This window comes from Caloenas nicobarica, chromosome 10, assembly GCF_036013445.1.
Source record: "Caloenas nicobarica isolate bCalNic1 chromosome 10, bCalNic1.hap1, whole genome shotgun sequence".
In the NCBI taxonomy this organism is placed as follows: domain Eukaryota; kingdom Metazoa; phylum Chordata; class Aves; order Columbiformes; family Columbidae; genus Caloenas; species Caloenas nicobarica.
In genome coordinates, this window is record NC_088254.1 from 2,238,890 (window position 1) to 2,251,764 (window position 12,875).

Consider the following 12,875-nt stretch of genomic DNA (forward strand, 5'->3'; position numbering starts at 1 on the left):
CCTTCCCGGGCTCCATCCCCAAGGGAACCCCGTGGATTCCCACCATGAGCAGAGGACCACACGTGTTCTCTGAGGCGATGGCCCCAGCAAACCCCCACGGGCATTACCGAAGCACGGGAGGGTTCATCTGAATGTGAGGAGAAACTTCTTTGCTAAGAGGTGCCAGAGCCTGGACCAGGCTGCCCAGAGCAGGTGTGGAGTCTCCTTCTCTGGAGACACTCAAACCCACCTGTGCGATCTGCTCTGGTGACCCTGCGTTAGCAGGGCTGGGGTTGGGGGATCTCCAGAGGTCCCTGCAACCTCACCAGTCCAGGATTCCATGATTACCTGTCTGTACCAGAGCACGGGGTCCACCTCGGCTTGCCGCCCACACTCAGAGCCAGCCTTTGTCTCGCCGGGTTCCTTCCCGAGGTGGCCGCCCTCACTCAGCTTCACCTTGAGCCCCTCGGCGACCTGGCTGCCCGACAGCTTGCCCGAGTCCTCCAGCTTGGGGATGATGACGGATTTGGCCATGTCGGGACCTCCCGGCTCCTTGGCCTTGCTCAGCCCTGACTTGACGAGGTCTGTGAGGCTCGGGGCCTTGGTGAGCGTGGGGGGCATGGGCGGCTTTTGCTTCCACTCCTCTTTGAGCGCCGCCTCCCTCTCCTTCAAGCCCAGCTCCGCTTTCTTCTCCAGCCCTCGCTGCTGCTGCTGCTCCAGGCTCTGCCGCTGCTTCTGCTGCTCCTCGTACTGCTGCCGGTAGGCAGGGTTGGTGCTCAGCAGGTGAGCATGGTAGCCCTGCTCGTTGTAGCCGTACGGGGGGACGTAGGCGTACTGGTTGTAGTAGAGGGACTGCATGTACATGTTGGGACGCTGCTGGATGACCGAGGGCTGCTGGCTGGAGCCGCCGAGCTCCGGCTTCTTCTCTTCGCAGCCCTCGCTCTTCACCTTCACCTCGGGGTTCTCCTGCTCCTCATCCTTCTTCAGTTTCAAGGCCTGCGTCTCGGCCGCGGCCTGGCTGCCGGGGTTCAGCGGGCCCGGGCTGGCCTGGGGGTAGCCAGGGGAATAGTAAGTGTCGAAGCCTTGGTAGTAGGGAGACTCTTTGCTCTGCGCTTGTGGGGGGAAAAGAGCTTTTTTGGCGCCTTCCTTGACCAGCTGCTCGGGATCCTTGGCCTTCACGCTCTCCAGCTTGCCCTCACCGTCCTCCCCGGCGTCGGAGATGTCGGAGTAAGCCGGGCTGTTGGTCTTCACCGAGCTGGCCTCGGCGCCGTTCTGCGTGACGACGTGCAGCGGGGTGAGCGGCTGGGCCGGGGCGGTGCTCTCCAGCCGGCTGGCACCGCCAATGGAGGGGCTGGGCGCGTTGTCGCTGAAGCTGTAGATCTTATCCGCCTCGGCCTTGATGCTGGCGAGGCGGCTCTGGTGGGGGTCGGACGAGCCGTTCAGCAGCCCCTCGCCCTTCGGCCCCAGCTCGCTGGGCTCCCCCCGAAACGGGCTCTTGCCCTCCTCCGCTCTGCAGGCCTTGCCGGGAGTCAGAGGGTTTTCCGCCTCCTTGGGCTCCTTCTTCTTCTTGTCCTTCTTCTTCTTCTCCTTGGAAGGGGTGAGGGCAGGGTTGACGGCGAAGGGCTCTCCCATCACCGTGGGCTTGGGCTGGATGGGTTTGAGCTGGGGGCTGTTGGGCATGGTCTGCACCACGGTGGTGGCCAGGCCGGCGGAGGAACCGGGGGTGGCCGTGGCGAGCGTGGCCGTCTGGAAGGTGTAGATGGGCTGCGGGGGGATGGCTGGCGCGATAGGTCTGGCCGACTTCAAGCTTTTGGAAGGGATCTTCTCCGACTTGGCCCCAGATGCCTTCTTGGACTTGTCCTTCTCAACGCACCTCTTCTCCAGCGAGTCGAAGCCGTCGTTACTCGTCTCATCGGCCACCGACGGACCGTCTTCAGAGCCATCGTTGGACAGGGCACCTGGGTCGGTGTCTCCTTCCCCACCCAGCTTCTTCTTGCAAGGAACCTTGGCGCTGAACTTGCTGGAGGGGGACGGACTGTGGGGCTCCATCAAGCGCACCTTGGGGGTGGCCGAGCGCGCGGGCGAGAGCGAACCCTTCTGAGCGGCGGCGGCGCCGTTGCAGCTCCCGACGTCGGCGTGCAGGGCGGGCTCCTCGCCGTACTCGCTGTCCACGTCCGCCTCCAGCTTGCTGTCGTCATCCGTGTGCGCGTGGGCCTGGTGGTACTTCAGCCCGTTGATGTGCTTGTACTTCTTGTTGCAGTTGGGGTGGGGACAGTCGATGAGGATCGGAGAGGGGCAGTTTCGGTCGAGGACGGCCGGTTCCACCTTGACGGCAGCGGGCGGCACGGCCGCCGAGCCCATCGAGTTCGTGCGGATGCGTTTGCTGCCCTTGGAATCCTCCGAGCTGGAGTTGAGCTCCATGTCGGAGAGGGGTTTGCTCTTGCGCTTGGTGACGGAGGAGGGACTGGCCTTCACATCCTCGGCCGTGCCCGCGGGCGGCGTGCGGTGGTCCGAGGAGTTCTGGCTCCCTCGGCGCCCTTTGCTGTTGGCTCCCGCCCGCGTCTTGCTGCTGTTGCTGGTCCCTTTGCTGTCCGAGGCGGCCGCCGTCTCGTTGACAGGCGTGTTGCTGTTTGGGCGCATGCGCTTGCCCCTGCCCCGGCCGTTGCGCATCTCCAGGTCACTGGTGGGAGAGTCACAAAACCTGCGGGGAGGAGGACAGGGAGGTTTAAACAGAGAGACGGTCACACTGGGCAACACAATCCCCCTTTCTCCCCTCGCTTCCGATCCCACTGGCTAGGTCCCCAAACCAAACCAGGTCAATCTGCAAATGCTCAACAACCTCTAGCCTCCAGGATGAGGGAGCCTGTGACCTGGACAAGGAGATGTCACCCCCCACGGCAGCCCCACGGGTGTGGGGCAGAGCTCGGCGGGTGCCGGGGGCCCATACGTGGCCGGTTTGCCCGTGGACGCTTACCTGGGAGGTGCCCAGTCGTGCTGCGTGCAGTCCAGCAGCGTCCCCACGTATGTCTTGTTCCTCCAGGTGACGTTGACCACCAGCATACCTGCAAGACGAGGGGACAAAGTCAGACCCTGGTGTCACCACACGGCGTCTTGCCCTTCCCTGGGCATTGGGGCAAAGGGGGATCCCACCTCGAGAGAGGCAGGAGGAAGAGCTCGGCTCTAGGGCTGCAGGAAGGTGGATAAAGGCTCTTGGGGCTCTGGGGAGAGGTGAGATCCTGGGCTTGGGGTTGGGGGGACACCAAGACGGGTGCTGGAGCCCCCCAGCTCCCCCCCCTCTCAGCCTGGCTCTGATCAGTGTCCACCCACTCTTCTCCTTGAGCCAAAACCAGTGACCCCCAAAGCACTGCAGGCTCTGGGGGGGCCTGAAGAGCCACGTTGGCTCCACGTGCGCTCAGGTAGGGCGGGGAAGGTGAAAATCTCTGTGGAGCGAGGGCTGGGAACCCCCGGGGAGATCAGACAGCCCCAGCGAGGCTGTGACCCCAACGCGGCACCGCAGAACCCCAGCAAGGCTCCGACCCACCGTGTGCAGCCATGAGCCCCACAGCCCTCCGGTAAAGGCTGGTTTTGCCACTAGATGGCAAGCTGAGCTCAGCATCCCCACTCCACAGCCCACCCTGGCAGGAAAACCAACTTTGGGGGAATAATCTCGGTCCCTCTGCACCTCACGTGACACCCCGCAGCCTGGAGAACCATCCACGGGGCCACATCTCCTCCCGTCGTGGAGCAAAGGCATTGGGCATTGAGCAAACCTCCTGGTTTCAGCTTTTTCACCCCCATTTGAGAAGAGAAGCAGCCCAGCTCACACCTCATGGCCCCTCAGCATCTCTCCTCGGAGCTGGGGGGTCTTTCACAGCATCCCTTGGCTCTGGCAACACCTCCTCCTGCCGCGAACCGCTCGGATCTACCGCAGAACTACCGAGAGCGGAGCCTGTCGCCCTGAGAACATTTATCTGAGCAAGGTAAAAGCGGAGAGATTGGAAACTCGTTTGCGAGGGGTGATGAGCGCGGTGAGATATATGGCCGGGTGGCCCCGGGAGATGGATGGAGCCTGGAGCAGCTGTGCCTGAAGCACGTTGATAAATCTCAGCCCGTATCCCGCGGTGTGCCGTGCCAGCAGCCAGCTGCAGCCTTCAGGGGGATAATATACGGAGCCAAGGTCCAAAACGTGGCTCTGTTTGGGAAAAGAAATAAAATGTAGGTCTTCTCTTTCTCCTGGGAAATGCTGGGTGCTCTGGAAAGTGCTGGGGACCTGCCTTAGCACGGACACGGCCGGGATGCGATGCTGGAGGTGACACCGGGTAGAAACAAGCAGGAAAACAAACTGCTGGGAACCCCACGCAGGTGGAGATTGATGCATGAGATATTAGAAAGGACGTGCTGGCATTTTATTTTCCCCCGGTGCTGCGATGGCGGGCAGGAGATGAAAGGCGAAGGGCGAAGCGAGCAGCACGCAGCCGGCCCGCCCTCCAACGCGCTCCAGCCTATATTTAACCTGCTGCAACCAATCAGCCCAAATCCCCTCCTAATCCTCCAACAATAACCCAGGACAATTTAAACCCCAGGGATAGATCCTAAGCAGCTTTTTTCACCCGCCGTGTCCTCCTCTCGTGGCAAGATGATGAGCAGAGCAAGGGTGGGCAGGGAGGAGGTGACGTCCTCGCGTCCCCGAGGCTGCAGATGCTCTTGCAGAAGAGGAATCCCACTCGGATAACTCCAGCCCCACCTGGTTTCGTGCAAATCCATCATCCTTCTTCCATTAATTCCTCCTCCAGCTGCATCACGTTTGGGATGCTCCAGCTTTGGGATGCTTTAGGCTGCCCATTCTTCCATGAATTTTTCCTCCCACTCCATCACCTTTGGGATGCTCCAGCTTTGGCATGCCCCTTTCTCCATGAATTTCTCCTCCAGCTGCATCACTTTTGGGATGCTCCAACCTTGCCGTAAGCCCTGCTAAGCCTGGCCTAACCCACAGTGGCTTTGGGACACAACACCCAAAGGTGTTTCACGGCCATCATGAGACAGGAGAGCAGAGGACACCGCGGGGCAGGGGACAGCAGGACAAGAGCCACCTCGCCCAGCAAGGAGAGAGAGATCGGTCACCGGCCAAACAGACTTGGGGAAATTAATTTTGTTTATTGCCGGAGTCAAACCCCATTTAGCTCCCAGGAACATGCGGCAGAGCAGCTCGAGAGCCTCCTCATGAACAAGCCCTTTAACCCAGCACTCGGCAGCTGCAGCAGGAGCTGGTGGCGCCTGAGGCGGCTACGGACATGCCGTAGGGAGATGGACACCAGCACCAGTCCCGTCCAGAGCAGCATATTGCTCACCCTGTGCCGAAACAGCCTCTGCACAAACGCTTTGAGAGCGATAAGTGGTGCGGTAGCTCTCCTCCAGCTCCCACCAGCAGATATTAGACCCGAAGCAGTGGTGCAGGGAATGATGGATAATAAAGCTCAGCTTCCCCAGGCCGAGCTCAGGGGGTTCGCAGCCGGTGAGACCGGACAGGGGTGTGAGGCAGTGACCCCAAACACCAGCAACTCTCACGGTGCCGGAGCTGCCCCGTCCCACGGCGCGGCCAGACGATGCTCCGGGCCCGAGCGAGCTGCCGATCGCTGATCTGGAGACGACAGCGCTCGCGGCTGCGGCTGCCACGGCACTGGGAGACCTGGGGGCAGCGCGGTGGCTCAGCGACCTCGGAGGGGATTTACAACCGCTCGGTACTTTGGGAAATGCCATTACAGCAAAGGAGAAATCCATATTCCTGCTGCTGCCCTTGCTGCTGTAAAAACTCATCTCCCGTGCCTGGGTCTGAGGACACACAGCAGGGAAGACCAGAGCGCGTCCAGGGGACGGTGCAGCCCCCTCTGAAACCCCAGAGCCACCCCGAGCAGTGCAATCCTGGCATCTCCCCTTTTAAAACATCCCCAGAGGCACAGAACAACTGGAGTTGCAACCGAAGGCTGCGGGTAATGGCGAGGCAGCACCTTCAACATGCAAAACCATCAAATTTGGGGTCAGGCTTCCTCATGGTTACGGTAAAACCTTCCAGCGTGTCGGCCGACGGCTTTTTGGTTGCGAACGGTGCCAGGAAGGGCGAGGAGGTGGCGTGCTCGGAGCCAGGCAACACCGGCTCCGCGGAGGGGGACGGAGGAGAGCCAGCAGCTAACGAGGCAGCAAACGGAGCGCTGCTTTCCGGTGTAATTAGATCAGCTAATAGTTCCCGCAGACTGAAATCACACCTAACAGAATTAGGGCAACTGCCGAGACAGCTGCTCGCACCAACGGCGTCTCAATAAACCCGTTCCCTGTGCAGAGAGAACGGTGTCACCAGCGTGGCCACCAGGACCAGGACCAGACCCCGACCCGGAGAGCGGCGGAGCAGACTGATCACCAACGTTTGGTGATGCTCGGGAGGCCATCGCGGGCTCCCAGCAGCTTTTTTAGAGAGGGGAGAGGACAAAGCCGGTGTCGGAGGCAGGAGGGACGACGTGGGGCCTCTCGGAGCTTCATGCTCCCATCTCAGCTGGGTCAGCTCCAGCGTGTCCTTCCGAGGCTGCTGGGCTTTGGCTATGGGAGCCTTTCTCCCTGATTTTGCAACCCAAAAGCCATTTTCTAATAAAAGGGAGCTCTGGTCGAAGCACCACGTTGCCTTTCTCACCCCAGCCCCACGGGAAGGGAAGTTTTGCAACCGCCCAAGCCCAAATGTCCTCAGGTTGGATCAGGAAAGGTTCAGATTGGATATTAGGAAAAAATTCTTCCTGGAAAGGGCTGTTGGGCATTGGAACAGGCTGCCCAGGGCAGTGACGGAGTCACCATCCCTGGAGGGGTTGGACGGACGGAGATGAGGTTCTCAGGGACATGGGGCAGTGCCGGGGTGGGTTTCAGTTGGACTCGATGACCTTGAGGGTCTTTTCCAACCAAAATGATTCTATGATTCTAAATACGCTTTTCCCAGTGAGCACAGAGCAACGCAGATCCCAACATCCCGGGGCACACGGCGTTAACGCGCAGCAGGGAGAAGAGCAGCAGAAAAGGTCCACGTCAGAGCGATTATTGGGGGGTCTAAGGGGCACGTCCGACACAAATCTGATTTTCAAGGAGGCATCGCACCGCTGAGAAGAGGTGCCTGTCTCCCGAGAGGCGCCGGGGGAACCGCTCACGATGCTGCCCGTTGGTGGGGGCCTCGCCGGGACCCAGAAATGCCCAAAACATCCCGCTCGGAAAACTGGGACGTAAGTGGGAGCAGCTGGAATTCTGCACCTCCCCATGGCGACGGCACGAGGAGATTCAGGGATGTCACCCCTGGAGTTTGGAAGCTCCTCCCCACCACCGGAGAGGATGCTTGACGTGAGAAAGAGCTTTCCAAACCAACTGCTTCACCCAATCTCTCGCAATTAAGCGCTGCTCTCGTTAAGCTGGTGGAAGCAGGCGGGATCCGCACACCGGGATCCACCGAGCTGTGGGGAAGGATCCATCCCGGGGTCACTCAGAGCTGCCCGGCGAGGCTGCAGCATCGCGAGGAGTCGGGGAGAGGTGGATCCCTCTTGGTGGAGGTGCTGGGATCCCTCTGGAGATCTTGGGGATCTCACGCCTGCTGGAATCCCCTCGTTTGGGTTTGTAGACATGCCCTTGGTGCAGCTTTCTCCTCCAGGTCCTTCAGGCGCGGGGAGCTGCTCGCTGCAGCCCTCCACATCGCACAAGCTCCAGCTTTGGCCAGGAGGTCCGGTATCTCCTCCAGCATCGCCTTCGACCCCCCGTTAACGACGGGAAGGCAGGAGAGAGGGGCCAAGGAGACAGGGACGGTTTCGCCCTGACTTTTCACTCAAGGACAAGACACAACGCTACGACAGAAGCCAACGCATGCGGCACAGCACAAGTGACCAAAGGCACCGGTGGGATCTGTCTTCTGCACGGTTGGCTGGAAAAGTCATCACTCCCGATGGTGGCAACTGAGCAGCAGCCAGTGGAGAAGGACCTTTGTGCAAGTTCATCAAATTACAGCAGATAAAATCAGCCAGGCTGTGGGAAATCGCAGACATGCTCCAAACCTGCAGCTGGGAAGTGTGGGGTGATGCGGACAGACAGACAGACAGGCCACGGAGATTCGCAGTGGAGTGAAGAGCAGGAGAAAAGGGAGAAGAACCAGAAACCACCCCTGTGGAGCTGCCTCTGAACCAGGATTTGGGGGGAGGATGTTTTTGTGCCCTGTTCATCTCTCCTGGCACAGCCATGTGGGCTCCTCTGCCCACCATGAGCAGATTCTCCTGATTTCCACCCCAAAAAACACCAACCCTACAAGGTCCAAGCTCTCCTGGCTGCCTCAGTTCCAATGAGTTTGTTCCTACCGAACAAGACGAGAGGGCAGATGAGTGTGACACAGCTGGAGGTCCCCAGCAATCACGTCCCAGTCTCCCCCAGCATAGTCCAGGCGCTTTTCTCTTCCCAAACAGCCCATGTCATGACGCTTTTCCCAGCAGGAACAATTTTGGCGCTCACCATCACCACATCGAGGGCCATGGCAGCACTCAGTCCTGCACCAACCGCAGTTTCAAAACCAGTTTTCCCAGTAGGGAGAGCGGAAAGGCAAACTGGGCCCTGTCCCCGTCCTCCCAAAGCGGAGGGTGAGAAGGGAACCCCTGGTAGCAGCTCCTGGGAACATGGGGTTCAGTTCGGCTTCTGTCAGATAACGAAGAGCAGGCAGGAGGTCAAGGACAACACGTGCACCAGCGATGGAAGAGCAGGAGCAGACGTCCAAGAGGTCAAGGGCTGACGTGAACCATCAGTTGGCTTCCACCACCGCTGCTTTTTCTCACCTTGGAGCTTCTGGGCTCTGTTTCTGCTTCCAGAGCTCAGCTGAAGCCAGATCCGAGGCTGAGGAGCTCACCCCAGAGCAGAAACCTCCAGCGTCCCAAGGAGGGTGAAGGGACGGCCAGGTTCCAGCGCTCGCCGTGCTCCACCGAGCCACCTATTCATGCCCACGCCGCTTGGCAGAGCCCCAACAGCAACGAAACCCATCAAAGGAGCTGGGAAAACAAAGCAAGCTGCGCGCAGATGAGAAGAGCTCCAGCGGAAAAAAAAAAAAAAAACAACAAAAAAAGGTTCGATTGGCTTGGCAAGAGAAACGAGCGCCTGATCTCCCGCCGAGTCGATTTTGAAAGCTCCGCTGGGGTTTTTTAATCCAGCGGGAGATTTCTGCCGCCTCGCAGGGTTTGAGCGTTTTTGTGACAGGCCTGCGGGTTGCCAAGCAGAACCGAAGTCGACTCCGTCAAGTTCCCATGCGGGCTGGCATGGCTTCTCCTCCGGCATCGCCACAACAAGTTCGCTCTTGCAGAAAGACGGAGAAACCGCAGCTCGGGTTTTTACCCGCAGTCGGGGCAAGGAGACACCTCAGCACATTGGGCTGACACAAGTGTGATGGGAGCGGCTGAGGGAGCTGGGGGTTCAGCTGGAGAACAGGAGCTGAGGGGAGACCTTCTGATCTCTGACCTGCCTGAAAGGAGCTTGGAGCCAGGGGGGGTCGGGCTCCGCTCCCCAGGAACAAGCGCCAGGACCAGAGGAAACGGCCTCAAGTTGCGCCAGGGGAGGTTGAGGTTGGATCTGGGGAACAATTTCTTCCCCAAAGGGCTGTGGGGCATTGGAACAGGCTGCCCAGGGCAGTGCTGGAGTCACCATCCCTGGAGGGGTTGGACAGACGGAGATGAGGTTCTCAGGACATGGGGCAGTGCCAGGGGTGGGTTATGGTTGGACTCGATGATCCTGAGGGTCTCTTCCAACCAAAATGATTCTGTGATTCTGTAAGTTTTGGCCCTTTACTCCCTTTGCTGGACAGATAAAGGGCTCCTCTGTGTCCTGACCACCCAGACAGGGAGACAAGTCCAGGATGCCCCAACAAGCGACACAGCAGGAACATGGGAAGGAAGGGATGGCCGTAACTCCACAACGACACTGTAAGAGAGCACAAAGCTCTCCAGTGACACTTACCATCCTCCGTCTCTTGCCAGACGATGCCCTCCAGGTTGACGCTGGTCCCGGGCTCGCAGGGGCCCAGGCACTCGGGCTCGGTGGCCAGGGCCACGTCGCAGGTGTTCACTCCCACCGAGCGGGTGCGGACCATGATCTGCTCGCAAGGCGATGAGATGTCGTTGTTGACAACAGGGACGAGGAGGTGCAAGGGCAACACTGCAGGCGTAGACACCGGAGACTCCATCTGTGGGGAAGGAGAAACACGCCGGTCACTGTCAGGAATACGGGAAGGAGAGCAAGTATCAACAGGCATCTCCATTCCTGGAGAACCTCAAGCCTGGGGCTGCCAGCTCCTCAAGGCCTGTGCCAGCGGGCACTTCAGGTCCCACACCCGTCAGAGGACAAGGAGCTCGGAGGTGTCTCCCACCCTCCGTGCCCATCCGCACATAACCCTGAGGAGCCAGCGCTTTGTACTCAGCGATCACACCCAGGAGTACCCCCGCAGGAGATATCTGCTCTCCTGCTCAAAGAGTTTCTGCCAAGCTCCTTCCCCCAGGTAGTCATCCCCGCTCAGGATGCCTTTTGGCTACTGCTCAGATGTTAACACAGACTTTGGACCTGATGGCTCATTAGAAGGAAAAAAAAAATATATATATATACAGGCTTCTGCTCAAGTGGCAGGACAGGACAAACGAGTAGTGGTCTCCCTCCAGCGCCCATGAAAACCAACCTCCTCCTCCTCCCAAATCCTTCCTGTGACCCCCTGAAGAGGCAGATGTTGGGATCACATCCCTCTTCCCTGCGCAAGCCTCTGCAGAGCCGGATCCGGCCGATGGCTGAGCCAACTGAACCTTCCTTGTCCTGCAAACCACATCTCCCGGCCAGAACCGGGCTTGGAAAGCCAACAAGCCCATGCGCCAAGGGAAACCACGGCCAAGTCCCCCTGCGAGTGACAAGCCAAGGCTGGCTGCTCTGCCACGCCAGCAGAGCCCAGAGACGTTGGGACGGCTGATGGGCGGGTTTTGCTGTTGGCCAAGGGACAAGGAGAGTAGAGACCTTCCTGTTATAGAATAATCAAATCAGTTTGTTTGGAAGAGACCGTCAAGATCATCGAGTCCAACCATAACCCACCCCTGGCACTACCCCATGTCCTGAGAACCTCATCTCCGTCTGTCCAACCCCTCCAGGGATGGTGACTCCAGCACTGCCCTGGGCAGCCTGTTCCAAAGCCCCACAGCCCTTTGGGGAGGAAACTGTTCCCCAGATCCAACCTCAACCTCCCCTGGCGCAACTTGAGGCCGTTTCCTCTCTTCCCATCTCTCGTTATTTGGGAGAAGAGCTCGACCCCCTCCCTGCTCCCCCATCACCGAAACCGTTGAAACCGTTCAGCTTCCTTCCACTCTGCGACAGAAACCACAGCGCAGCACAGGAGTGTTTAATTACAGTTCCAGCTCTGCTAATTATCGCTCGGTCACATTCGTAATCTGCATTACGCCACGGCGCATAATAAGCAGCTGGCTGAGATCTCTCTAATAAGCAAGGCGGCTTGATGGGATTTCATATTTCACCCCACGCTGGAGCAAACACGGCCTCGTTCGGCAGCCGCAGGGGGACAGGGTGGCTCTCCCGCTCTCTGCCCAAAGCTCCACAGCAAAATAAAAAGGCCCAGGGTGGCTCTGCAAGGGCAGAACGGAGCCGCCTCACTGGGACACGTGAAAAAAAGCCCAAAGCCAGGCCGGAGGGAGAGGCAGATGGATCAATCCCTGAATTCACCCCGCTGGCGTGTGCCTTATCTCCCAGTGCCACAGCTTTTCATCCTCCGGCTTTACCGAGCAAGGAGATGCACCGGCTGGAGTTCCAGTTCCCTCTGCCGGGCCAGTAGCCGAGGGACACGCTGGCACTGGGGCCACCGGGCAGCAATTGTACCCTTGAGCAGTGGCTTTTGCATCTCCCCCCGCAAGCGGGGATGCAGCCGGAGATCTCCAGTCCCCAAATCAAGCCCTGCGCCTTCCAGCATCCAGCTCCAACATGCCGCTCCCCGAGGAAACGGCTTAATGCTGCTGGGTCCTAAATCTCCATTGCAGAATGGACAATTTATTCCTCTTTCCTTGCTGGGTAGGCTCTAAGATTAAACGCCAGCAAGTGCAAACGCAGCCGCTGCTGGAGGGAGTTGCTGTGTTTGCAGCAGCCCCTCCGCAGGAGTCGGTCGGGGAGAAGCTTCCCCGCGTCCGCGCCACCCACCCCGATGAAAGCCCTTTGTGTTCCTCGCCAAGGCTTTTCCAGCACGGGGAACGTGCTCTCGCCACCGCCGAGGACACAAGTGGAACGGAGCCAAACCCAGGTGGCTGCTCAGTGGGGAAAAGGCAAATGCAGCGAGAGCGTGGGGCGATGGCACCACGCGGGAGAGGGCGCCCAGGGGGTAATTAAAAACCTCCCCCTCGTCACAGCCCTGGCTGGGAGGTGGGAGGGACTCCCAGGTGAAGGGAAGTGTGGGGAGATGAGCACAAAGCAGCTCCGGCCGTCTCAGAGCGGCTTCGTTAGCACCGGTCGCCGTTAAGGGGAATTCACGGCAGCGACTGGCTACCGGGAAAAAGAGAAGAGGGCGCAACGAAAATAAAAACACCACATTGATTTTGATGCCAACCCCTAAACCACTTGCTCATATTTATGAGTATTTTGGTTTGCTCCTGATCATCAAAGCCGAGCAGGCAAGAAAAGTGCGTTTTTGAGCAATAAAAGCCAACAGGGACGCCAGAAACCCAAAGGAGAGGAATTAGCGGAGATATTTGTGGTGTATCTACAAGGGAACAAGCAGGTGGGACAGGGCACCCACCGAGCTGCAGCCCTTGGTCAGCGAGGACCTGGCCGTGGCCAGCGCGGGACCACTGATGCACTGAGATGGTGCTGGGCTA

The 12,875-nt window shown here is 59.4% G+C and overlaps 1 protein-coding gene across 3 annotated transcripts in view; it reads right to left on the reverse strand.

The window, feature by feature from the left end:
- The window catches only part of ZNF609 (zinc finger protein 609), a 59,299-nt gene that overhangs the window by 3,283 nt on the left and 43,141 nt on the right, over positions 1 to 12,875 (reverse strand). For all 3 annotated transcript variants that reach the window (XM_065641436.1, XM_065641435.1, XM_065641437.1), the window contains exons 3-5: positions 9,982 to 10,207; positions 2,954 to 3,041; positions 328 to 2,680 (exon numbers count right to left, since the gene is read on the reverse strand). In XM_065641436.1, the coding sequence (XP_065497508.1) occupies positions 328 to 2,680; positions 2,954 to 3,041; positions 9,982 to 10,207 (2,667 nt within the window). The remainder of the gene's footprint in view (positions 1 to 327; positions 2,681 to 2,953; positions 3,042 to 9,981; positions 10,208 to 12,875) is intronic.